At 54.4% G+C, this 22,070-nt stretch overlaps 7 protein-coding genes across 7 annotated transcripts; 2 read left to right on the forward strand and 5 right to left on the reverse strand.

The window, feature by feature from the left end:
- Positions 1-3,193: 3,193 nt before the first annotated feature.
- BDW47DRAFT_128734 (transcription factor TFIIE subunit TFA2) lies at positions 3,194-4,096 on the forward strand (the record flags this gene model as incomplete). The annotated part of the gene is made up of 1 exon (XM_024816898.1): positions 3,194-4,096. The coding sequence occupies one exon, from the start codon at positions 3,194-3,196 to the stop codon at positions 4,094-4,096; it is 903 nt and encodes a 300-aa protein (XP_024668833.1).
- Positions 4,097-4,522: 426 nt separating this feature from the next.
- On the reverse strand, positions 4,523-6,942 carry BDW47DRAFT_111517 (uncharacterized protein). The gene is made up of 2 exons (XM_024813971.1): positions 6,709-6,942; positions 4,523-6,653 (listed from the first exon to the last, which is right to left on the reverse strand). The coding sequence occupies exons 1-2, from the start codon at positions 6,749-6,751 to the stop codon at positions 4,696-4,698; spliced, it is 2,001 nt and encodes a 666-aa protein (XP_024668834.1). The 5' UTR covers positions 6,752-6,942; the 3' UTR covers positions 4,523-4,695.
- A 638-nt stretch (positions 6,943-7,580) lies between these two features.
- BDW47DRAFT_71383 (putative serine/threonine protein kinase) lies at positions 7,581-9,740 on the reverse strand. Its single transcript, XM_024819674.1, has 2 exons — positions 9,414-9,740; positions 7,581-9,359 (listed from the first exon to the last, which is right to left on the reverse strand). Exons 1-2 carry the CDS (start codon positions 9,497-9,499, stop codon positions 7,823-7,825), a joined length of 1,623 nt encoding a protein of 540 aa, XP_024668835.1. The 5' UTR covers positions 9,500-9,740; the 3' UTR covers positions 7,581-7,822.
- Positions 9,741-9,999: 259 nt separating this feature from the next.
- On the reverse strand, positions 10,000-11,380 carry BDW47DRAFT_111520 (putative ubiquitin conjugating enzyme (UbcK); the record flags this gene model as incomplete). Its single annotated transcript, XM_024813972.1, has 3 exons — positions 10,855-11,380; positions 10,465-10,797; positions 10,000-10,407 (listed from the first exon to the last, which is right to left on the reverse strand). Coding segments are annotated over exons 1-3 (542 nt in total), but the record flags the coding sequence as incomplete, so codon positions are not given.
- Positions 11,381-11,649: 269 nt separating this feature from the next.
- Positions 11,650-13,969, reverse strand: BDW47DRAFT_111521 (NupC/NupG family nucleoside CNT transporter). The gene is made up of 3 exons (XM_024813973.1): positions 13,331-13,969; positions 12,008-13,259; positions 11,650-11,950 (listed from the first exon to the last, which is right to left on the reverse strand). The coding sequence occupies exons 1-3, from the start codon at positions 13,588-13,590 to the stop codon at positions 11,669-11,671; spliced, it is 1,794 nt and encodes a 597-aa protein (XP_024668837.1). The 5' UTR covers positions 13,591-13,969; the 3' UTR covers positions 11,650-11,668.
- A 1,873-nt stretch (positions 13,970-15,842) lies between these two features.
- On the reverse strand, positions 15,843-17,935 carry sidI (putative long-chain-fatty-acid-CoA ligase; the record flags this gene model as incomplete). The annotated part of the gene is made up of 5 exons (XM_024817996.1): positions 17,516-17,935; positions 17,132-17,447; positions 16,679-17,055; positions 15,962-16,599; positions 15,843-15,857 (listed from the first exon to the last, which is right to left on the reverse strand). The coding sequence occupies exons 1-5, from the start codon at positions 17,928-17,930 to the stop codon at positions 15,843-15,845; spliced, it is 1,761 nt and encodes a 586-aa protein (XP_024668838.1). The 5' UTR covers positions 17,931-17,935.
- A 1,612-nt stretch (positions 17,936-19,547) lies between these two features.
- Positions 19,548-21,625, forward strand: mirD (putative MFS siderophore iron transporter; the record flags this gene model as incomplete). Its single annotated transcript, XM_024817997.1, has 4 exons — positions 19,548-19,789; positions 19,846-20,059; positions 20,145-20,505; positions 20,593-21,625. The coding sequence occupies 4 exons, from the start codon at positions 19,548-19,550 to the stop codon at positions 21,522-21,524; spliced, it is 1,749 nt and encodes a 582-aa protein (XP_024668839.1). The 3' UTR covers positions 21,525-21,625.
- Between the last annotated feature and the right edge of the window lie 445 nt (positions 21,626-22,070).

Below are 22,070 nucleotides of genomic sequence, written 5' to 3' on the forward strand. Positions count from 1 at the left end.
GCCCGTTCGTTGCGCAGGGTTTCGTTATCCTCAATCAGTCTCCGCTCGATGTTCTTCCACAGGTCCTTCTCGGCCTTGAGGTTTGCGCTCTCGCGCTGCAGGCTTTCAACGAGACCCTTGGTCTCGACGAGGTCTTCAGCGGCCTGCTGCGTTTTCAGGTCTTGTCGGTTGGCATTGTCGAAGAGGGTCGCGTAGCGCTTTTGGAGTTCGGAGTTTTCACTCTTCAGCATGACGAAGTTACTCTGCAGAAGCTCGGCGCGCTGGGTAGCAGCACCAAGCTGGCTGCTCGAGCGGCTAATCTCGCTCATAAGCTCGCTGTTCTTGCGAGACAGGTCGTTCACTTGCTGCTTCAAGGCGGAGTGGTCGGTGGCGGTCTCTTCGCGGAAGCTGTCGAAGTGGGCTTGCACCTTGCGCAGCAAGTCGGCATTGTCGGCCGCGTCCTTGACGCCTTCGTCGGTGGGCGGCGTGGCGCCCAGAGGCAAAGACTGGGAGAAAACAGAAGCGTCGCCAACGGTCTGGCGGCGACGAGTCAGCATGCTCCGGAAAGTATCCCTCTCCTTGACGTAGCTCTTGGTTTGAGCAAGCAGGTTGGAGATCTCGTCGCGGTACGTTTGCACACGGATTCTCAGCTCCTTCAGCTCTTCCCGCTCTTGTTGGCGCACGGCATCCTGCTCGCGGGCTTCGGCGCCCTCCATCTTATCGCCCAGCTCTCTCAGCATCCGGCGAAGGGTGACGTTCTGTTCCTGAAGTTCATGCAGATCCTTGAACGTCATCAGGTTCTGACTGATGAAGCGTCCAGTGGGGCTCAAATCAGCCGCCGACTCCTCAATTTCCTTGCGAGCCACCTTCTCGAGCTCTTCCCGGTCGTAGTTCTCCCCCTCCTTCATCATCGCTACCTCCAACACGAGCACCTTCACTTGGGCGCTCAAATCTCTCAACTGCTGGCGCAGGATGTCACCTTCACGGGACAAGCCGTCCACCTGGCCTTGCCACTTCCTCGCTTCCTTGGTCGCGTCGTCTCTTTCCTTCCCGGCCGTCTCCAGGATGTTCGACATCTCAACGACGGCATTCTCGAGTCTGCTATGGTCGGCGCGCAGTTCGTCGATTTCAGGTTTGCTAGCCTCGAGGTCTTGCACCATCTCGTCCAGAGTAGCGCGTAGTTCGTGGCTGGTTCTCTGCTCAGCGGCGAGCATTGTGCGCATCTTATCGTATTCCGTGTACATCTGCGTGAGAGTAAGACCACCCTTGGTGCGAGAGGCCCTCGGCGAGAACGTGCCTACCGGAGTGGAAGCGCGCATGGGGGTGGTCGGTCCACCATTGAGGCCAACGGCTGGGCTCATGGATCTCCTACCCCGGGGACCTTCCGATTCGAGTTGGCTGATAGCAAGCTCCAGCTCCGCCACGCGACGCTCTGCAGCCTGCTTATCTGAATGCTCCGTCTCCATCTCCACGCGTAAACGCGAGATCTCCTCGGCCGCATCATCCCGAGCCTTATCCAACGCCAGTTGACATTCCTGCACACGCTGCTTCGCAGTCTCCGCGGCGTTGCCCTGAAGCTCAGCCAGGCGGTTGGCGCTATCCAGCTCGATTCTGAATGACTCTGCTGCCTGAATAGCTTCCTCCCTGAGTTGTTGGATGTTGGACAAGGACTCCTCGTAACGCTGCTCCACCTCATCCAAGCGGCCTTTAAGGGAGTTCTCGCTCCGTCGGAGGGAGTCAACGTTGGCGCTGGACTCCTCGTTCTCACGCTGCAGTTCGGAAATGCGGGCGCTCTTCTCCTTGCGGAACTTCAGGTATTCGGCGGACTTGGTCTTCAGCTCCGTCTCAAACCACTCGTTGTTCTTGCGGGTGAGGTCCAAGTCCTGCTGGAGGCTCTGTTCGCGAAACTTGGCGCTCGCAGACGCCGAGTTGGCCGCCTGCAGGTTCTGCTCTGCAGTGGACAGCTCCCGCCTGAGCTCGATAGTCTTCTTGTGTTGTGCAGAGAGCTCCTCCGCCAATTTATCGTACGCGCCGGACTTGGACTCCAGCAGAGCGAGGGTATCTCGGTTGGAAGCTTCCAGCGACGAGATGCGGGACTTGAGGGAGCTGGCTTCAGACTCGTTGGACGTCGATGAGGACTTGAGGGAGGCGATTTCAGATTCTAGGGTAGATCGGGTGTTTTCTAAACATTGTAAGCCGGTGCTTCGACGGACACAGCCAGCCATCGGGGCAGAGTCTTACCCGACTCGTGCAGTTTCTTTCTCGTTTCCTCGACCTCTGCATGGCCCTTTTCGACCGAGCTCTTCAGCACCTTGATCTTGGAGTCGCTCGTGCGAACCGCATTTTCGAGCTCGACCTCGATGCGGAGCTTATCCGATTTCAGCTCATCGTACTCTCGGGCTTTCTTCGTGATGGCCTGAAGAAGCTCGTTGACGAGCTCAACGGTGGGAGCTTGGCTGAGGGTCGAGAGAGTCGACTCGGCAATTGAGTAATGCGAGGCTAGGTAAGGGATCTCAACAGTGGCCGCCGCCATGGTGGCTCAGATCGATTCCCGCAGCCTCCGCTGCAGTCGGAGTGTAGTATACAGTCAGTAGAAAGGCGGATCAATTGATTCGTTCAAGCAATATAGCTTGCGTAAGTCGGTGCGTAGCTAGGTCGGTGTGTTGGTCGGATACCGGTCGCTGGGCGCGAGATACACTGGCCAGGACGAGTGCACAACGCTGGAGCAAAGCGCCTAGGTCATGACAAGGACAAGAAAATAAAGAGCCCCGCGTACCACGACCGAATAGGGAGAAAACAAAAGAATGGAAGGAAGGAAATGTCCAAATGGGAGGGGAAGGTTGGAGAGAGAACAATCACGACCGTCGAAGGTGAAAGACGCGGCTTGAGCTGGAGCTCGTCCAGATGCGGTTAGCCTGTCTCTCTATCACGTGATTGGTTCCAGCCTCAGGCGCCACATGAATAATGAGCGTCAACTCTCTTTCGTCTCACTCTGACATCCCTCCGTCGACCATCCACGCTCACTGACGGTCCGACCCAGTCGCTGCCAACCGCCACTCCTGGCTTCGACTCTCCACGGCGCTTCATATGCTCCATCACACACACGGCTAGAGCTCCGTTCAGCAGCTCTAAGGACTCCCTTCTCCGCCGACTTCGCCTCCGCAACGCATCACTCACTCATCCATCGTATACGGAACCCCGATCCACCGCAATCATGTCGCACCTCCAACAGCAGCTGAAGAGCTTCAACGCCGGCGTAATGGACTACGCCCGGCAGATGCCGGCGCAGCGCCGGTTCGTGCATAACGCCGGCACAGGCAGCACGAACTCCGGCACCAGTTCGCAGGTCGGCGCATCGACGCCGTCGACCCCCACACCCGGCGGCAACGACCCGACCAAACGGCGTCGCCACGACGGCGACGTCGTGTACTCGCAGCCGGCGAACACGGGCACAGGAAAGGACATCATGACGCAGGTGATCTTCGCGATCGAGCACATGAAGAACAAGGGCGTGCCGCTGAAGTTCAACGACATCGTATCGTACCTGTCTCTGCAGCACCGCGCCCATGACCAGGGGTATGTGCAGGCGCTGCGGAGCATCCTGCAGATGCACGAGAAGGTGCTGTTTGATGCGTCTGGGGCCAACGGCGAGGGCACGTTCAGTTTCCGCCCGCCGCATAATATCCGCAGTGCGGAGCAGCTGTTGGCGAAACTGCAGGCGCAGACGTCGGGGGCGGGGATGAGCGTGCGTGAGCTGCGCGAGGGGTGGCCTGCTGTGGAGGAGACGATCAACTCGCTGGAGAAGGCGGGGAAGGTGCTCGTGACGCGCAACAAGAAGGACGACCATGCCAAGATGGTGTGGGCGAACGACCCGTCGCTCATTCAACACTTTGACGACGAGTTCCGCCAGATCTGGGAGAAGATCCGCGTGCCGGACCAGCAGACTGTCAAGGAGGAGCTGGAGAAGGCCGGGATTACCCCGACTAGCAAGAACAAGGTTGTCAAGATGCGGCCGAATTACGAGCACAAGAAAGTGAAGAAACCGCGGCGGAGTGGCAAGACGACCAACACTCATATGATGGGGGTGTTGCGGGATTATTCTCATTTGAAGAGGTGATACTTTTCTTACTTTCTATTTTCCCATCCCTCTATTCTTCCAGGGGGAAAGACTGAAGCATCCACGGCGTTACGGTTAAAAGGTTTGTATACTGGGATTATCACTGGCAGTGAACAACAGACCCTCGTTTCGTTCCACCGGAAGTACTCCCCATATTAGAATACTATATACTCAGATCTACCTCTGACAGATACCCAAAATGATTACACTTTACTTCTTTTTTCTTTCTCTCTTTCTCTTCAAGGGAGAAAACCAGAATAACATTAAGTAAAAAAGGATTGATTGATCCATCAATAGAGATACCTAGATATAGTTACACACCAAAGTAGCAGACCCATATCTGAATACTGCCATATCAAACAAATCAATCACACCACCGGCTCAACAAAAACCGAAAACGGAATATCAAACAATATATGAAACTATCTACTTAGTATGCTGTAGTATAGTATAGCAGGCAGTCTCCAGCCCCAAATGAACACCACCCAATGCAAGTATAAACCAGACCAAACGACGCCAGAAACAACAATCCCACAAAGATCATACACTCCCAAACATCACAACAAAATATAGAGACATAGAAAAGCCGAAGAGATATATTAAAGACCCAACCCCTGCATCCTCCTCACCTCATCCGCCTGCCTTTCCAGCGCGCGCCTCATCGCCCGCGAATAGTCCCTCTCGCGACGCGCGTACTCATGCTTCCGCTTGCGGGCTTCTTCGCGCGCGAGGGGATCCATATCGGCATCCAGGCTGTTGTCGCTGTCGCTGTCGCTGTCTTCATCTCCGATACAAGGATAAGGAGGGGTTTTTGACGGAGCAGAAAAGCGAATACGGCCTAGTCGTTCGCCGGTCCATATGAGCAGCTCGTCGCCGGTGAGGTTTCCGCCTGTGGAGAGGATTTTCTGCGCGACGTCGCCGGGGGCGGAGTGGGATTTCCAGATGCCGCCGCCGCCGCTGCTGCTGTCGCTGCTATCGTCGTCGGGGTCGGGGTCGGAGATGTGGGAGTGAGAAGCTTGGTGGGGAGGGGCAGATGCTAGATTGAAGCGGCGGATTTCAGAGCGGCCGTTTCGTTCGACCCATTTGATGTTGCCGTCTGCGTCGGAGAAGGCGACGCGGGAGCCGTGGGACTCGACGGAGAGGACCTTTGAGCGGGCGGCGCTTTGGCGGTTTTGGTAGCCTGGGGAGAGGTGCGAGGACCAGTCTGATGGGCTGGGTGAGGACGGAGATGGGAGAGGGGAAGGGGCGAGGTTGTACAGCTCGAGAGAGCCGCGGCCTTTGTACTCCCCGCAGGCGACGACACTGTGCGACGAGGGGTACGGCCCGCCGGAGGAGACGGGGAACTGGGGTGCCGGAACGGAGGTCAGGCCGCAGAGGCTGCCGCCGGAGTGAACGGTGCTTTGAAGGCGGGGGAAGAAGCGGCGGTCGTACTGCAGGATACTGGGGAAGCGGCCAGCGAGGAAGATGGAGTTCACGTAGGGGGCGGGCGGATGCAGGAGGGAGAGCGGGCTGGGCTGGAAGAGCGGGGCGTAGTGGTCGCTTTTTTCGGGGGGTCCGGGTCGGCGGATACGCTGGGGCGGGCGCCCGTCGGGCTGGAGTTGGAGGAGGGGGGAGTCTGGCGGGGAGTAGATGGTGGATTGGGGGACGAGCGGGGTGACGGGCTCTTCGCAGCGGAGATGGATGGCTTCTTCTTCTTCGGTGGCGGACATCCTCGCGTCATAGATGTGCACCTCGAGCGTGGTAGCCAGCGTCAGGGGCGCGGAGTAGTCCGTTTCCTGAGACAGGGCCGAGATGGACCAGACGTAGCGCTGCTGGGACACCACCTTGAGGGTTTCGAGGTCGACCTCGTTGAGGACATTGCCGACGGCCATGTACGCGCGGCGCCGGATCGAATCGACGCTCATCGTCTCTCCGAGGTTGATAAACCGCTGCGAGGCGGAGGGTTTCCCCATGCGTCCGGACAAATCAGCCATCAAGATGCCCGGCGCACTGACACCGAGGACCCTGCCTTTCGTCGCCTGGGAGCCGATCGAATGCGAATGATTGAGGTCCCAGATGCACACACTACCGTCATCCAGCGGGGCAACGACCTTGTTCTCCCTCGCGGAGCTCCAATCACGCAGCAGCGCCATGCCTTTAACCTCGCGATAGTCCCGTCTGTTCTTATTTCGCGTGAAGGGCTGCTGCAGCCAGCTGAACGAGAGGGGCCCATTGCGCGCGATGTATTCCGAGTACCAGTCTCTTTCTTCGCCTTCCACAGACGGGTCCCATTCCACGGCTGCCCTGTTACGTTCGCTGAAGGACGGAGAGGAGGCTAGCTCGTCGACGCCGGCCATATGCGGCTGGATGAGGGAGCGCAGGGAGGTCTGGCCGAGGGAGCTCAGCGGGGTGGTGTTCGAGACGAGGCTTTCGGGGGTCCGTCCGGCCGGCCGAGCGGCCTGGGTTGCGGTCCATGACGCTTCATAGCAGTGGAGTCGCCAACGATTGTTGTCGCGGGCGAGACCGAAGAGTCGTTTATTGACTGATTGTAGCTGTACCTGCTCTCGGGGGGTGAGATCTAGGAGGTCCATGCGTCAGTTGGGTGGAATGAGTGGGGGGAAAGACGGGCTCACAGTCGATGATTTTGGAGAGTATTTCTACCGGGAGTTTGTCCATGGATGCGACAGGGGTGAGGATGGCAAGTTCATCGAACGCATTGGAGAATTGGTTTGTCTGGAGACAAGCGAGAGAAGGTGTAAAAATCAAAGGGATGCAGAGCAAGCAAGCGATCTTCCCCGCGGATCAGCGAGTCTAGATCTGTCACGTGGGAGCAAACATTATCCACATACACTGAATAGTGATATGAGTGACTCTATTACTCCGTCGTAGATGGGAAAGTAAGTGCTATTTGGTTGTCAATTGCGCTTTGATATGTGGCTTCAATAGAATTGCGCCATGAACTTTCAGTGTTGTAGCCGCTCCATATCAGATACGATCATGGATATATCCAACCGTACCTGACAAGAAATAAGTAGAAAACAACAACAAATATAATCAAGCAATATAAACAATAGACTATGACAAAGCACATGAAATGGGAGAATGAAAGAAAGGTAGAACCAAAACATACTGTATCACATTCAAACCCCATATATACTTCCTTATATAACAGCTACCAACCTTACCCTCATCCCAGCACAGTCTCTGAAAGCCACCCCATCATACTCCCAACTCCACCTCTCACAAACCAGCCTCAAACAAACCGACCATAACCACTGAGCAGCTCTCACGCCCCGTCCACATACATTGAATAAACAAGAAGTAGCCGAACCACACACGAAGCATACACACCGCGAAGGAAGACTCGGTCGAATCAGCCACATGACACGAACACAGGCCTATATTAGGTGTATTTGCGCAATGAAGTTTGAACTGGTATCAAGTGCATGACTCCATGAACCGAAATTATCGTGGAGTTGAAGATCATCAGAATGAATAGATACTTCAGTACCATATAGTCAATAGTAGTAAGAGAGAAGAGAAGAAAAACAACAGGCAATCAACCAAACATTAAAAAACAGAACCTATATAACCAGTATCCATCCATCCATCCATCCAGACCCAATCCAACCCATCGTAAATCACATTAATCATACATAAAAGTTATAACAAAGTACGTAATCTAAACCAGCAGGCAACCAAACATAAACCCAAAGCACAAAGCAATGACGGGAGATGAAGAAAGAATCAAAAGTCAGGCTTATAAACCGCATCCTTACAGAGCACCGCAACCTTTTTAAAGAACCGGCGCCACTCAAGGGGATCACCTTTAACCTTCAAAAACTCAAGCTCAAAGATCCCCTCCGAAACACACTCGATGATGACTTTCCCCTGGAGTGTGCACATGCGGCCGTCGCGGGTCACGACGCGGATCATAGCGGATGTGTCGCCAGCCGTAACAGCCGGGACCGACGGGACGGGGACCCCCAAACGGTGGAGGGCTTCACACACAAGCGGGATGAGGAGTTTGAGTTCCCAGGTGGAGAAGAAGCGGGTCATGGGGCGCGGGGGCACGATGTCGCGGAAGCGTTGGGCCTTCTGGGTGCGGCTGAGGGGGACGCAGGGGGCGGCGGAGAATTGCGACATGGAGGGCTCGTCTTCGAGCGTGTCGGCGAGGAGGGAGGGGTCTGCGGAGAGGAGGGGTCGGTGATGCATGGGCTGGGTGGCGGAGAAGACGTCGCTGAGGTGGGGGGTGTCCCAGTCGACGAGCATGTCTGGGCGCGGGATCTCGGGCTGCGTGGATGAGATGCGCTGTTCGGCCGTGTCGGTGTCTGCGTCGCCCATGTCGATGTCGGGACGCTCGGACAGGCCGAAGCTGCCGCCGCGGGTGCGGCGGAGGAGCGGATCTTGCGAGAAGTCGATGTGGAGGGCCTCGAACATGGTGGTGGCTAGGTTGATGGGGTCGCGGAGGCGGCAGTCTGCGGACAGGTACTTGTTTTGCCTGGTGTACCAAGGGTGTCGGCGGACGTCCTCTAGGGAGAAGCGGCTCTCGGACTGGACGTTCAGCATGCCGCGGAGCAGCGACAGTGTCGCCGGAGGCAGCTTCTGCCAGAGCTCGTCGCTTGTGCGGGAGTTCGTCGCGACGTACTCGTGGAACTCGTAGCTGTTGTCGGTGGGACTGTCCCAGGGTGTATTGCCGGCTAGGAGGACGAAGAGCACGATGCCGCACGACCAGATATCCACCAGGTCGGGTCGGTACCCTGTGCCCTTGAACTGGCCTTTCCCACTGCAGGAGATGACCTCGGGTGCAATGTAGGGCGGACTACCGCAGAAGGTAGTCGAGAGCTTCGTGACACCCTTATACTCGAACAGCGTGGCGAGACCAAAGTCGGCAATCTTCAAATTCCCATCGGCCGTCAAAAGCATATTCTCGGGCTTAATATCCCGATGTCCCACCCCCTTCGAGTGCATATACCCCACCGCGCTAACCAGCTGCGAAAAGTAAACATGGGCAATATCCTCGCCCACACCCTCATCCGCCTCAATCTTATCGAAGAGGTCTCCACCCTCAGCCAACTCCATCGCAATCCACCGCCACACGTCGTCCTCGCCCGTCTGGAAGAAGGAGATGATATTATTGTGGTCGCCGATGTGCTTGTGCACCGTAGCCTCCATCTGCAATTGTCGGGGGCTGATTTTGCCATGCCGAGCGGCGTACTCTTTGTGGATGAACTTGACGGCGAAGATGGGGTGGTCTGTGTGTGTGGGGGTGGCTTTCTTGATGCTACACTCGTTAGTTAGTGGCTAAGTATCTATCTCATGGATATAATGAGCGTACCACGCGTATGCCCCCTGCCCGATCGTCTTGGAGACGATGCGGAAAGGAAGGTCGTTTGGCAGCGGGGCCAGCTGAGAGTGGTGCATTGCGACTTGAGAAGCGTACGGAGTACAATAAAGAGTGAATATGAAGAAAAAGACACAACTAGCAAAGACACAACAGAAAGAGCGACTATCATCAACCAGCCATCGTGGGAGGCTGAAATGCAAGGGTCGATCGCGAGCTGAAAGAGAGGAAGACGGGGGCGCGTTGAGTCAGGACGCGGGAGGCCGCGGGCAGTTTGCACTTTATCCTCTTTGGGTAATGTGTTGATCCGCTAGATCTGCCTAGTGAGCGGTTTACACTCAATGGCCACAAATATAGAGTAATATAGAGGAGTGTATATCCACGAGTTTAATGGGTATCCATTATTAAATGTGACTCGTCATGCGCGTCATGACTAGACTGCAGAGATCGCCACACGTTCGGTGCAGACGTCTGCAGGACGAGTCATGGACACGAATGACAATAGACCAACCCAACTACTGACGATCGCAAGAGATGCAAGTCATCACGTCAAATGCAATACGAAAAACAAAATAATAATCGAAATTCAACTGACGTGAACACAAAGTCCAATTCAACTGAGAAGTGGCAATGAATACTACCCAGAAAGCAGGGCCCTTGTCTCCAACGAGAACCTTCCTAGCAGACAGAAATGAAATAAAAACTACACCAACTCCCGGAGCCTGAAGTGTCCGTAATGCATCGAGCCGCATTCACGGCCCGACAAGAAACAAGTCGCAACGGATCCTGTTCATGCAATGCACCCCAAGAAAAAGTGAAAACGGTCTGTCCAGAACGCCACGGCCGGATGAAACAAAACCAAGCCAAACCAAACCCATGCAATTATTCAATCTCCTCGATGTCCCGGTGTCGGGCCAGGACCAGACGCTTGAACTCCTCCTTGTCGGTATCCCAGAGTTCGGCGGCTTGAGCGTTGAGGGGGCTTGCACTGTGAGAGAAGTTAGTGAGGCGATCAACGGTGGAAACAGGGTGAGAGAAGACATACTTGTTGGGTTCACCCAGCAGACTCTGCAAGCTCAGAAGAACACTCTGCACATTATACACGGCACTCCACTTCTCCCCCAAGATGTCCAGACAGATGCGGCCGGAGAAGTCAAAGTTGGGGTGGTAGATCGGGGTCTTGAAGAGGACGGTAGGCGGAGCGTAGGGGTAGTTGTTAGGAAAGGTAAACGACAGCTTGAAGGTGAGGCCCTCGTAGGGAGTTTCCGTGGGACCGGTGATGGTCGCCGTCCAGGAGAGCAGGTTGCCGTCGGCATCGGGGAAGGCGGACGTGCCGGGGGAGGGGGACAGCATGAGCTGCATCAACTCGGCTTGGAGACTGCAGTAGCAGTACGTCAGTAGATGCTAGAATATGAAGAAAAGAAAAAAGACGAACCGCTTCGTAACGCTCTGGGTATCATTCTTCTGAGCGCCCGAGCTCAGCTTCGAGGACTCCCGGGCCTCGGGGGCAGCGTTCTGAGTATCCTCCATGGCGTAGTCCATTCCGACGAAGCGAGAGGAGAGGAGAGAAGGTAGAAGGACGGTTCTTTTCAATAGAAACCAGGAACTAGGAAAGGAAAAGAGGGGGAATGTCGAAGGTCGCAGCAGGGTTGTTGGTGCTGGAATGACGGGTGCCGGATGCAGGCAAGATTGGCTGGACCCACAGTCACGAACTCCAGACGATCGAAATCAGACGAGCGAGAGGACCAAAAGAGGGAAGAATGTCCGGTGAAAGAAGAGAAACTGAGGAGAGTATAGTGTAGAACTTAGGAGAGTAAATGGGCGATCGTGGTATGTCAAGAGACAAGAGACAAGAGGAGAAAGAGTTGAAAGGGCGAAATGAATCGAGCTGGTCCGTCTTTGTTTACCGCCGACAACCCCGGCAACGAACCAATATCGGGTTGGACCCCGCCCAATCCACCTGACTAGCTCATCGGACAGAGCAGGTGTTGAACATTGTGGCTTCGTGATAGAATACAGGAGATTATAATGATATTTTACAATTTATTAAAATAATACAAGGAGAGCGTGTCGGTCATGTTCCATTAAAGAGGGAGTTCGCCGCAGATACGCCTCGTTGTAACGCAGTCCGCCAAACTGCCGGGATATATATCAACATGGATGCCTCGAACATTGCTATGTAGAGAGAAGTAGAGAGGGAAAATCAAAGAAAACAAAAGTCAACTAAGATAAAAAAAAAAAAAAAACAATCAACCTTCTGTAAAATACTGCTTTTCGTTCGTAATCAACATCCCCGCAATCGCCGCACTGGTAAAGGTACTGATCGCGCCCGTCAGCATCGCACTAACCGCCACCCGGGAGACATCGCCCGATCGACCGGGCGCCAGCTGTCCCAGCACACCGATCTGCTGTCCGATCGAGCCGATGTTGGCAAACCCGCAGAGGGCGTATGTGGCGATCAAGCGGGAGCGGTCCGACAGGTCCTGGTATTCCTCGCCTTTTTGCAAATCATGGTAGGCGACGAACTCATTCTGGAAGGGATTAGCATATGATTCGATGGGTTACTATGGAGAAGGTGAAGGACGTACCATGATCAGCTTGGTGCCGAGGAGCTTGCCGACCTTGAGAAGATCCCCGTCTCGGGACACACCGAGGAGGAAGGCGATTGGGTAGCAGAGATAACCCAGGATGAGCTGGAGGTTGAGTTCGGGGTCGCGGATGTTCAGGTAGTGGCCCCACCAGGTCAGCAGGCCGTTGACCAGGCCGACCAGGGAGATGATGCAGAGCAGCGTGGTGCCGATCATGCCCGCGATCTTGATGCCCATCCAAGCGCCGTTGGCGAAGGCGTGCAGGGCGTTGACGGCCCGCTCGCTCTCGTCTTCGGGGACGACGACGCGGCCGGCAGTCAAGGTTTCCTCCTCCTCGGGCCATCGCAGCTTGGACACCGCCAGTGAGGCGGGGATACTCATCACGCAGGATGAGACCAGCGCCTGTGGGTTGATCCCCATGCCGATGTACGCGACCAGGACGGAGCCCGCGATGGTGGCGAACCCGGAGCACATGACCTGGTGGATCTCGGCCATCGTCAGGTAGGGCACGAAGGGCTTGATCAGCATGGCGGACTCGCCCTGTCCGATGAAGGGCGAGGCGGCCGCGACGACGGCCTCGGCGCCGGACACGCGCATCGACCAGAAGAAGAAGACGGCGAACTTGCCGACGGCCCACTGCAGGACACCGGAGTAGTAGAGCAGCTGGACGAGGGAGACGAAGAACATGATGGCGGGGATGACGTTGATGAGGAACCAGGCGGAATGCTTTGCCGCGAACCCCGGTTCCAACAAGAAGTCGACGCCCTCGGAGGCGAAATGGAGCAGCTCGCGGGCCAGGAAGGAGATGAAGTTGAAGATGTCGTACCCGGCCTTGGTGCGCAGCACGAACAGGGCGATGATGAACTGCACCAGCATGCCCACGATGACGGTGTGCCAGTTGATGCGCTTGCGGTCTCGCGAGGTGGCCCACAGCACGAAGAGGAAGACCACCAGGCCAAACAGGCTCACCGCGCGGTTTGCGCGCGTGTTGTCGCCCGATTCCTCGGTGACGAAGGAGCCCAGGAGGATGACGCCAATGGTCAACAGGGCGGCGCTCGGGACGCGGAACTTCTCCGGGATGATGCTGACGAACCGCGAGGCTGTCTGATTCCACACCCAGTACACGGGACGGGTGAGCGTCGCGATGGGGAGATAGAAGAAGATCATCCGCAGGGTGATGGCCAGATATATGAGGAAGGGGATCAACCAGCCCAGGTCATAGCGATGGAGAATGAGGCCCGTGATCCACCATCTAGAGAGAGTCAGCCAAATCCAGGACATTGTAGAACTTCTTAGACGACCACAGAGCGAGGATGACCTTACCCAGTGAACAGCAACCAGATGACGGCGTATACTACATGTCGGACATGCTTGAAAAGTCTGTGACGGTGCCAGGGCTGCGACGACACCTCACCGGCTTCCTCAACCTCCCTGTCGCTCTTATTGCGCCCACTGCTGTCCACGGAGCTCGCTTCCTGAATAGGGTGTTTTTCGGAGGGAGGTTGTTTCAGGTCTGTCCCCTCTGGCGTGTCGCGCGAGGGCGCAATGGCCTGGGTGGGATGATCTGGCTCTTCGCTGGCCATGGTGGAATCGGGACAAACAGTCTGTTAATTGTCTGATTAGACCGTCATTGGCGATTAGGATTCACTGTTACGGGGGCTGATGAAGATGATCGACAGGTGTATGGAAGAGAGAAAGAGGAAGATCAGAACTGCAAGGGAGGACGAAGGGGAGACGAACGAAAAGGTAAAAAATAAAATAAAATTCAGAATAAACTCCAACGACCCAAAAGAAAAGATAGCCAGAGGACAGGGAAGAGACGGTGAATGGGCTAAATTAAGGGTTTGACGTCGGACAGAACAGCGTCCAGATAAGGTCGTGGATTATCCGTGCGGGGGGAAGTCTATACAGCCAGTCGAGATAGGTGAATGTTTAATATCAACACAGCTGCCGCGATGCTAGGGTTACAATGAGATGACCTTATTTTCTGGCATTTATTTGATATTTGATCGATCAAAGGATCGATTTGACTGGATCTGATTTATATTTTCAACTGATTGTACGGAGTACTTCTTATCATTGATCGTATACTTGTGTCCCCATGAACCTACTGAGACACTCCATCGAATGATCATTGTCGACAGCACTGACCACACTTCAACCCCAAATCAAGGAAATGGTCCCATCCAGAATGCCAATATCTTGAAAACTCTGGGGTAAGAATGCCATCCACCATGTACGGAGTGCAGCAATCAATACCACCTCGATCCAGCCGAGTGTCCAGATTGCATATTCCCCCTTGCAACTGGATAGACCCCCGGTCGATCTCAGCCAACGAGAGACGACCAGCCATGGTCCGCTGATCAGCCGCCAATCTGGTGGCAGAAATGGGACCAGGGGGTGGAGTCTTAGCGATGCAACTCTGTTATCGAGTCTCGACTTATCACCGGAGGGGAAATTTGCCATCGGGTCAGGATTGTGGAAGGAGGATCCTGTTCCGCCGGATTTCCTGCAGCCACCGTATTATCGGAGGCGAGAGAGTGGATGAGGCACTCGCCATGTGGACGCGAAACCACTCATGGCACACCTCAGTCGCAGCTTGTGTCCTTTTCGAGCCCTGGATGGTACATGGGTACTAGCTGACTGTCACACCAGCAAGGGCTACCCATGCCAAAACCCCGACCGAGACTAACCAGCCATCCCTGGCAGAAGACAACCCATGTCGGTGGCGGTTTGATACCGGCGGTGTTAAGGTCCCGGAGGACGCCGTCTGACCCTGATTCTTTGTGTGGATGGAATGATTCGAGAAGTACGATATTGAGGCGCGATGATAAGCGAAGCCCCGATCGCATGGACCACTGAATCCACGTTGTGGTTGACGGAGGGATTCGTTGAATTTATCAGGACGATAGCAGTCGAATACGCAAGAGGCTGCCAAGACGGCTGGAGGGAACGATGTTACCTGAATATTCCTCAGTTGGTTAGTCTTCGGGGAGAGTTTTGAATCGAGTTCTCTCCATATCAAACCCCGCAAATTTCGAATCTATCCAACTGCCGTGATTACCCGAGTTGGCCACTTCTGGTATCTGACTACAGTTCACTCTGGAGTGGTTGTGGTTCATAGTATCTTTCCTTTGATATCGGTTCAACCCATGTTCTATATATGTCTCTAGTGGTTTTCCTTGCTTATAGAGTATCCTTGATTAAGGTAAATATATCATCTCTTCTATTGCCATGGTAGCTGTCTACGTGTAGCAGCCATAAAGTCTTCGAACACCTGATATGACACTTCCATGCTTCCGATTAAAGCAGATATCTATACGTTCGTGTTGTAGAAGAATGTACATACTGTCTTCCTCTAGAAGAAAAGAAATCCATTCAAGCCATAAGATGTATGTATTAGTATTCATATGCAATTTCCTACTATATCATACGTATAACTAATTGGCAATCCCGATCAACAAAATATATATCATGTATCAACAGCTTTATTGAAACATTCCAATAAGAATTCGTTTTTCATAGTGACTTGTATCGTCGTGATAGTCTATGTTTGCATGTTATGATAACTTCATACATGGGTAGTGACTAAGGACTAACAGTACTCTAGCATGGCGACACCTGGATCAGGCGACTTTATCCATTGGTACACACATACAAAGAAGTCTTCGAGTCATATACTGTCTTCTCACTATACTTACCGCTCAAGCGTCCATCCATATGTACAGCGGATAGGCCTATTTTGTATATTGCAATGACAACCCTATGGCGCAGAGAAACACCGATTGAAACGAACATATCTCAGCCACTGCACCAAATACGAAACCAACATAGATCAGACCTGGTATAACTAATATCCCAACATAAGATTAAGTCCAGAAAATCAAATTAACACCGTAACCAAAAATCAAACAATCATACCTGACAGACAAGCTGTCCTCGTGCCTCCAACACCTTCACAGCAACATCCCTCAGCTCCCCCTTCCTCACCTTGCCACTCCCCGTAACAGGCACATCCTTCTCGACGCCCTCCTCCCCAAAGTAAAAGAAATGCACCGGCGCCTTATGCCTCCCCAGCGTCATCCTCGTCCACTCGCGCAGCTCCTCCTCCCCGGGTCGCGCCGCCCCCGGCCCCAGCAACACAAACGCCCCAACAACCTCCCCATACCGCCCATCCGGCACGCCCACAACAGCAGCCCTTACCACAGCCGCATGCTCACCCAGCCGCTCCTCAATCTCCAACGGATAGATATTCTCCCCGCCGCGAATGATAATGTCCTTGAAGCGGCCCGTGATCGTGCAATGTCCGTCGGGCGTGAACCGCGCCTCGTCGCCCGTCTTCAGCCACCGCTCGCCCTGCGCGTCCGTCACAAATGTTTCGGCCGTCTTGGCCTCGCTCTTCCAGTACCCTTTGCTCAGCTGGTAGCCTGCGATGCAGAGCTCGCCGCGTTGGCCGACGTTGACGATCGAGCCGGCGCGGTCGATGATCTTCGCTCGCGCGTGCGGCATCACTCGGCCTACTGTTTCCAGGCGCGTGGGTATCGTGTCTGTCGTGAGGGCGTTGAAGCACGTGGGGGATGCTTCTGTGAGACCTTTTTTTGTTCGTTAGTCGACCCCTTCACATGAATATCGCTCTATGGGACTGGAAAAGAGAGAGAAGGGAAGAAATACCATAACTACTCGTAAACTGAGTCATATTCAACTCCCCCAGCAACCTCTCCATCAACGGCCTTGGAACCGGCGCCCCCGCAATGATCCCCGTGCGCAGCATCGACACGAACCCGTCCGGCTTGGGGAGGGCGAGGAGCGACTCAAACATGGTGGGCACGCCGTGGAGGGCGGTGCACGCCTCGTCGGAGATGGCGCGCAAGACGGCGCCCGCGTCGAAGGTCTCAGCCGGGAAGACGATCTTGGCTCCGTGCGTGACCACGGCGAGCAGGCCGAGCACGAGCCCGAAGCAGTGGAAGAGAGGGGGTGGGCAGCAAAGGATGTCGAGAGATGTGAACGCCATGCGGTCGCCGATAAAGCGGGAGTTGTTGACTAGATTGCTGGTTTTTGTTAGTGGTGGGTGGGGAGGAGGTAGGAGGCAAGTATGGTGTGTTGATTTGTTATGGGAAGACAAACTGGTGTGTGAGCATGGCGGCCTTGGGAGACCCGGTTGACCCGCTTGTGTATTGCAGGTTGCAGACGTCGTCGGGGCTGAGTTCGCTCTCGCGGAGGACGAGCTTGTCTGTGGGCAGGTGTTCGCCGCGCTGGAGAACCTGGTTGTACCGAGTGAAGGTCGGGTAGTCTCTGCTGTTGCTGTCATTGTCGCGGAGCAGGACGACCTCCTCGAGGGACTGAGATGCAGTGGTGTCTTTTGGTCGGGGGCCGAGGTGAGTTAGGGCTTCGTGGAGGGAATGGCGGCCGATGTGAGGCGTGAGGAAGAGAACTCGGCATTCTGGCACAACCCGCGTCAGCGTATGAGCATGGACCAGCGTGAAATGATAAAGACGAGAAGCAACATACCGGAATGGTCTAACGCATAGTACAACTCCAACGGGGTATACGTGTTGTTCAGCACGACGAGGACGGCGCCCACGCGGGCAGCGGCAAAGAAGACAGCGACGTACTCCTCGCAGTTGCCCGCCATGATGCCGATGCGGTCTCCCTTGGAGATTCCCATGGCCAGCAGGCCCCTGGCCAGACGATTGGTCTGCTCATCGAGCTGAGCATAGGTCCACCGGACACCCGTCCAGGGAAATACCACACACTCGAGACTGCCGTACTGGGCTCGCTGCCGCTCTAGCAACTGGCCGAGGGTGATATTCCAGAGGGGCTGGTCAGTTGGGCCCTGCACAATGGACAGCTGGGTGGGCGCGGAAAGTGGCTGAAGGTGCGCGAGCGTCTGCTGCAGACGCTCATGGGTGCTGGGCTGCGTCATGTCTGGCTGCCTGTAGAGTATGGTGGGAATTTGCTTTTCTCTTTTGTGTATGGCGTGGAGACACAGGGACGAGAGGCGGATTTACACCAGATATGCTCTGCATCTCAGGCGTCTTAACAGGATGTGACATCCTTTGCCGAAGTATCCGAGCCAAGTGTCTTGTGTCTCCGATTAGAGCACTTCCAACACCTCCCATGGATTGCGAGGCTATAGAGAGGTTATGGATCTTCATTTGCGCGTGTATCGCTGGTATGTTTTGTGGTAACTTACCATACGTATTGGTATTATTGACGAAAGTTTCTTGTAAGAAACGACGTAAGATTGATAAAGCGGTCCAAGCAGATCAGATAACGAGGATGGAGACTTTTTTTCTCTTTTTATTGATTTATTTTTTCTTCTTTTTGACTCCGTCCGAGACAAATCCGCCACCGACCCAGAATACTCCATGGACAGAAGCTTCAACACCGCTGATCGTAGTCGGAACATTCCGCCGGTTGTATCTCACATCTCCTCGATTAATATGGCTGGTGGAGTATGTGTGTGTGGAGCCTCGTTCCCATTTGCAGAGAAGCCGCTGCCTGACCGTATTATTGCACGCCTGGTAGATGGAGTGTGGGCCGGAACAACGTGGAATCACGAGGAGGGACTTATGGGGCTGGAAGGTAGAAGGCTCCGAGGCAGATGGTCTTGTAGTCGCACGATGCTACCAGAGATACTAGCTGTCTTTGCCTGCCGCTAGAGTCATGTCCAGGAGAGAGGAGAAGATACTGCAATTTAAACCCAATAAGTTGACGAACTATAGTTCGAAAGCAAAGAGTAGTTTGGTCGACTGTGGTCACACCCTGGTCCAGTGCCGGAGCTGGGGCTTCCTACAACATTGAATTGATAGACTCCAGGTATTCCTATTTAAGGTCGTAATGTATGAGCGAGGAGTCGGTGAAGGAGTATGACCCGCTGGATATGCCCCAACAGCATTCTGATGGTCGGTATGACATCGCCCGGATGTTTCCTCGACCGGGGTTGCGTGTGACTGGGGTCTAACCCCTGAGGTGCTTGCCTTATCTTCACGTAATGTGATCAGAAGAATATGAGGGAAATTCTCGGTTAATCAAAAAGGGCAAGGCTCACTCCGCTCTAGTGGATACGTTGACCACCAGGTTCTGGATCCATGCCTGGTAGTTCAAATGGCTTCGTCTGGTAATTTATCAGATCAAAAAAACCATAGATACGATGTATCCCCCAAATACGGACTGTCCACAGGTCTCGGTCATGGCGGCCAGTCGACCCACCGACTGCACTACAGCACTGCTTTGACCCTTGGTAGGATTGAGTGCTCTTAGCCGATACAAGATAGACCCTGATTTCTCCATATTGTCCGTCCTGATTGGCTCGTCGCCTTGTTATAGAGGGTGAAGCCACAACTTTCCCAGTTTCTTACGCCTGTGCATGGACAAATGACAAAACCGCGTCCCTTGGATCACGGCCGTGCCCTAGATCGGGAGAAAGTCCGACTTTCGGAGACCCTTGTCAATCAATTGTAGTTAACGGCATGGTTTCCCGTGACTGTTGTGATTCTAAGTCCCACCTAGTAAACACTCACTCTATTCACCCGTCGTTATGGTAGAGTTCAACAGGCTCCGGAGGCTCGTGAAGACTGGGAATCAAGAGGATGACTCGGCCTCGGTAACCAGAAGAACCGTTGTGGACAGCAAACACGAGGGCGCTGCTGGCGATGTCCCACAGAGTCAGGATGAGGCGCAACCAGAGATGCCCAGTGAAGAGACCCAGCGTGGTGTGCACAACGTTGAGGCCCTGACCTTGACATGGTCTAAGAGATCTCTCATCGCAGTCTTCATAAAGTATGGTCTTGTTTCCACAATCTACTGCGTCGGTCCCTAACATGATGAACTGCCAGTATCTGGTTCATTTACCTCGTCAACGCCTTCCAGTCGAATATCCTCACCCAGCTCCTCCCCTTCGTCACCAGCAAATTTGAGTCCCACTCCTTGTTGAATGTAATCTACATCGTGGCGAACGCCATGTGCGCCGCCACCTTTATCCCGCTGGCTAAGATTCTGGATCTTTGGGGCAGAGCGGAGGGATTCATGATTATGACGGTCTTCGCGACGGTTGGCTTGATTATCATGGCCTGCTGCCAAAACCTTCCAACGTTCTGCGCTGCCTACGTAAGATTTCTCCTCCACAGAACGACAGCAAGCTAATGCCCACCAGGTCTTCTACAGTGTTGGTTTCCAGGGCATGACGTACTGTATAGACGTCGTTACCGCGGACGCATCGAAGCTGAAGAATCGAGGACTGGCATATGCCTTTACGTCGTCGCCCTACATCATCACCGCCTTCGCGGGGCCCAAGTCTGCAGAGGACTTCTACTACAAAGTCAATTGGCGCTGGGGATTCGGCTGCTTTGCAATTATCTTTCCGGTCGTCGCGGCACCTCTGTACCTTCTGTTGAAGTTCAATCTCCGCAAGGCCATCAAGCAGGGGTTGACCGCCAATGAGGACAGTGGACGGACGTTTTTGCAGAATATCTGGCACTATACTGTCCAGTTTGATCGTACGTTTACATTGTTTCAATAGCGTGCTTTGGAGTCTGTTCCGTATGCGCTGCGTTGTACCGAATTGCACCGGCTAACAATCGCAGTATTCGGCGTTGTCATCTTCTCCGCCGGTCTCATTGTCTTTCTTTTGCCGTTCGAAATTGCCGCCGACTCCCCCAACGGCTGGAGCACAGACTACGTCATCGCAATGATCGTGGTCGGCTTCGTGATGCTCATCATCTTCATCCTGCATGAAGTCTTCTTGGCCCCCGTGCCCATGTTGAACTTTACTTTCATCTCCGACCGCACGGTTATCGGCGCCTGTCTGCTGGACGCCACCTACCAGATCTCCTACTCCTGCTGGGCCAACTACTACACCTCCTTTCTGCAGGTCGTCAATGACTTGACCCTTTCGGAGGCCGGCTACGTGATGAACACCTTCGACGTCGTCTCGGGGGTTCTCCTCCTAATCGTGGGGTTCCTCATCTCCCGCACTGGCCGCTTCAAATGGCTTCTTTACATCTCCGTTCCGCTCTACGTCTTTGCGCAGGGCCTCATGATCTACTTCCGCCGCCCCAACCAATCCGTCGGCTACCTGGTGATGTGCCAGATCTTCATCTCCATCGGCGGAAGCGTCTTCATCATCGTCCAGCAGCTAGCCATCCTCGCTGCTGTCGACCACCAGCACATCGCCGCCGTGCTGGCCCTTCTCAACGTCGTCGGCACCGTCGGTGGCGCCATGGGCTCCAATATCTCCGGCGCCATCTGGACCAATACCTTCAAGAAGGCGCTCATCCGGGAATTGCCCTCGTCCGCGATGAAGAGACTCGACAGCATCTATGAGAACCTCGATACCCAGCTGGAGTATCCCGTCGGGAGTGTTACACGATTGGCTATCCAGGAGGCCTACGCCTATGCGCAGACGCGCATGTTGGCGGCCGGAACGGGAATTATAGGCCTCGCGTTTGTGTGGATCCTTCTGATTCGCAACATTGATCTTGCCAAGGTGCAGCAGGTGAAGGGTATGGTGTTTTAGGGGGATTATGGCTCGGTGTTGCCGCACGGATGCAGTGTTTTAGTCGTGACGCTGTCGAGATATTACTGAGCGATGTTGGAGGGGAAAAAGGGAAGGGATGGGAAGGTCACCGGGTGTAAAGGGCGATAATATGGTGGACAAATTTAGGGCGCTGATGTTCATATCGTTTATCTTATGTTGTTTATGAATTTTCTAAGCAAGGTTCCTCGCTGTAGAAAGAGATGGCGGTAGTGTATGTGTTTTTTTATCAAGTAGACTATCTCAGCATACACTCTTGCACACCTCCATGTTAGGCAAAAATTGCTAGGACAGTGTACGCACCAGCAGATAGCCCAATATGGGATAGTTACCATGTGCACTGGTTCATAACAAGGTGTCCAATTAGTGGCCACAGGTGGGTGGCCTGGCCGGCATACGTCCGAGAGCTGTCTCACCTGCAATCCGCCCCAACGACCCCCCACTCATGCGAAATTCTCGGTTCTCTGCTCGTACCACTTCAAAACATATGAGATCCGGCCCGACCATCCACTTCATGCTTTGGTTCAT

Source organism: Aspergillus candidus (assembly GCF_002847045.1).
Source record: "Aspergillus candidus strain CBS 102.13 unplaced genomic scaffold BDW47scaffold_56, whole genome shotgun sequence".
In the NCBI taxonomy this organism is placed as follows: domain Eukaryota; kingdom Fungi; phylum Ascomycota; class Eurotiomycetes; order Eurotiales; family Aspergillaceae; genus Aspergillus; species Aspergillus candidus.

Excerpts from the sequence above, each read along its gene's own strand:
- BDW47DRAFT_111517 (XM_024813971.1), bottom strand. The coding sequence starts at position 6,751 with ATGGACAAACTCCCGGTAGAAATACTCTCCAAAATCATCGACT. Across the intron at positions 6,654-6,708 it reads ACTCTCCAAAATCATCGACT|ATCTCACCCCCCGAGAGCAG; the intron begins GTGAGCCCGTCT and ends TGGACCTCCTAG.
- BDW47DRAFT_71383 (XM_024819674.1), bottom strand. The coding sequence starts at position 9,499 with ATGCACCACTCTCAGCTGGCCCCGCTGCCAAACGACCTTCCTTTCCGC. Across the intron at positions 9,360-9,413 it reads GGGCAGGGGGCATACGCGTG|CATCAAGAAAGCCACCCCCA; the intron begins GTACGCTCATTA and ends TAACGAGTGTAG.
- BDW47DRAFT_111521 (XM_024813973.1), bottom strand. The coding sequence starts at position 13,590 with ATGGCCAGCGAAGAGCCAGATCATCCCACCCAGGCCATTGCGCCCTCG. Across the intron at positions 13,260-13,330 it reads ATCTGGTTGCTGTTCACTGG|ATGGTGGATCACGGGCCTCA; the intron begins GTAAGGTCATCC and ends GACTCTCTCTAG. Across the intron at positions 11,951-12,007 it reads TCGGCACCAAGCTGATCATG|AATGAGTTCGTCGCCTACCA; the intron begins GTACGTCCTTCA and ends AATCCCTTCCAG.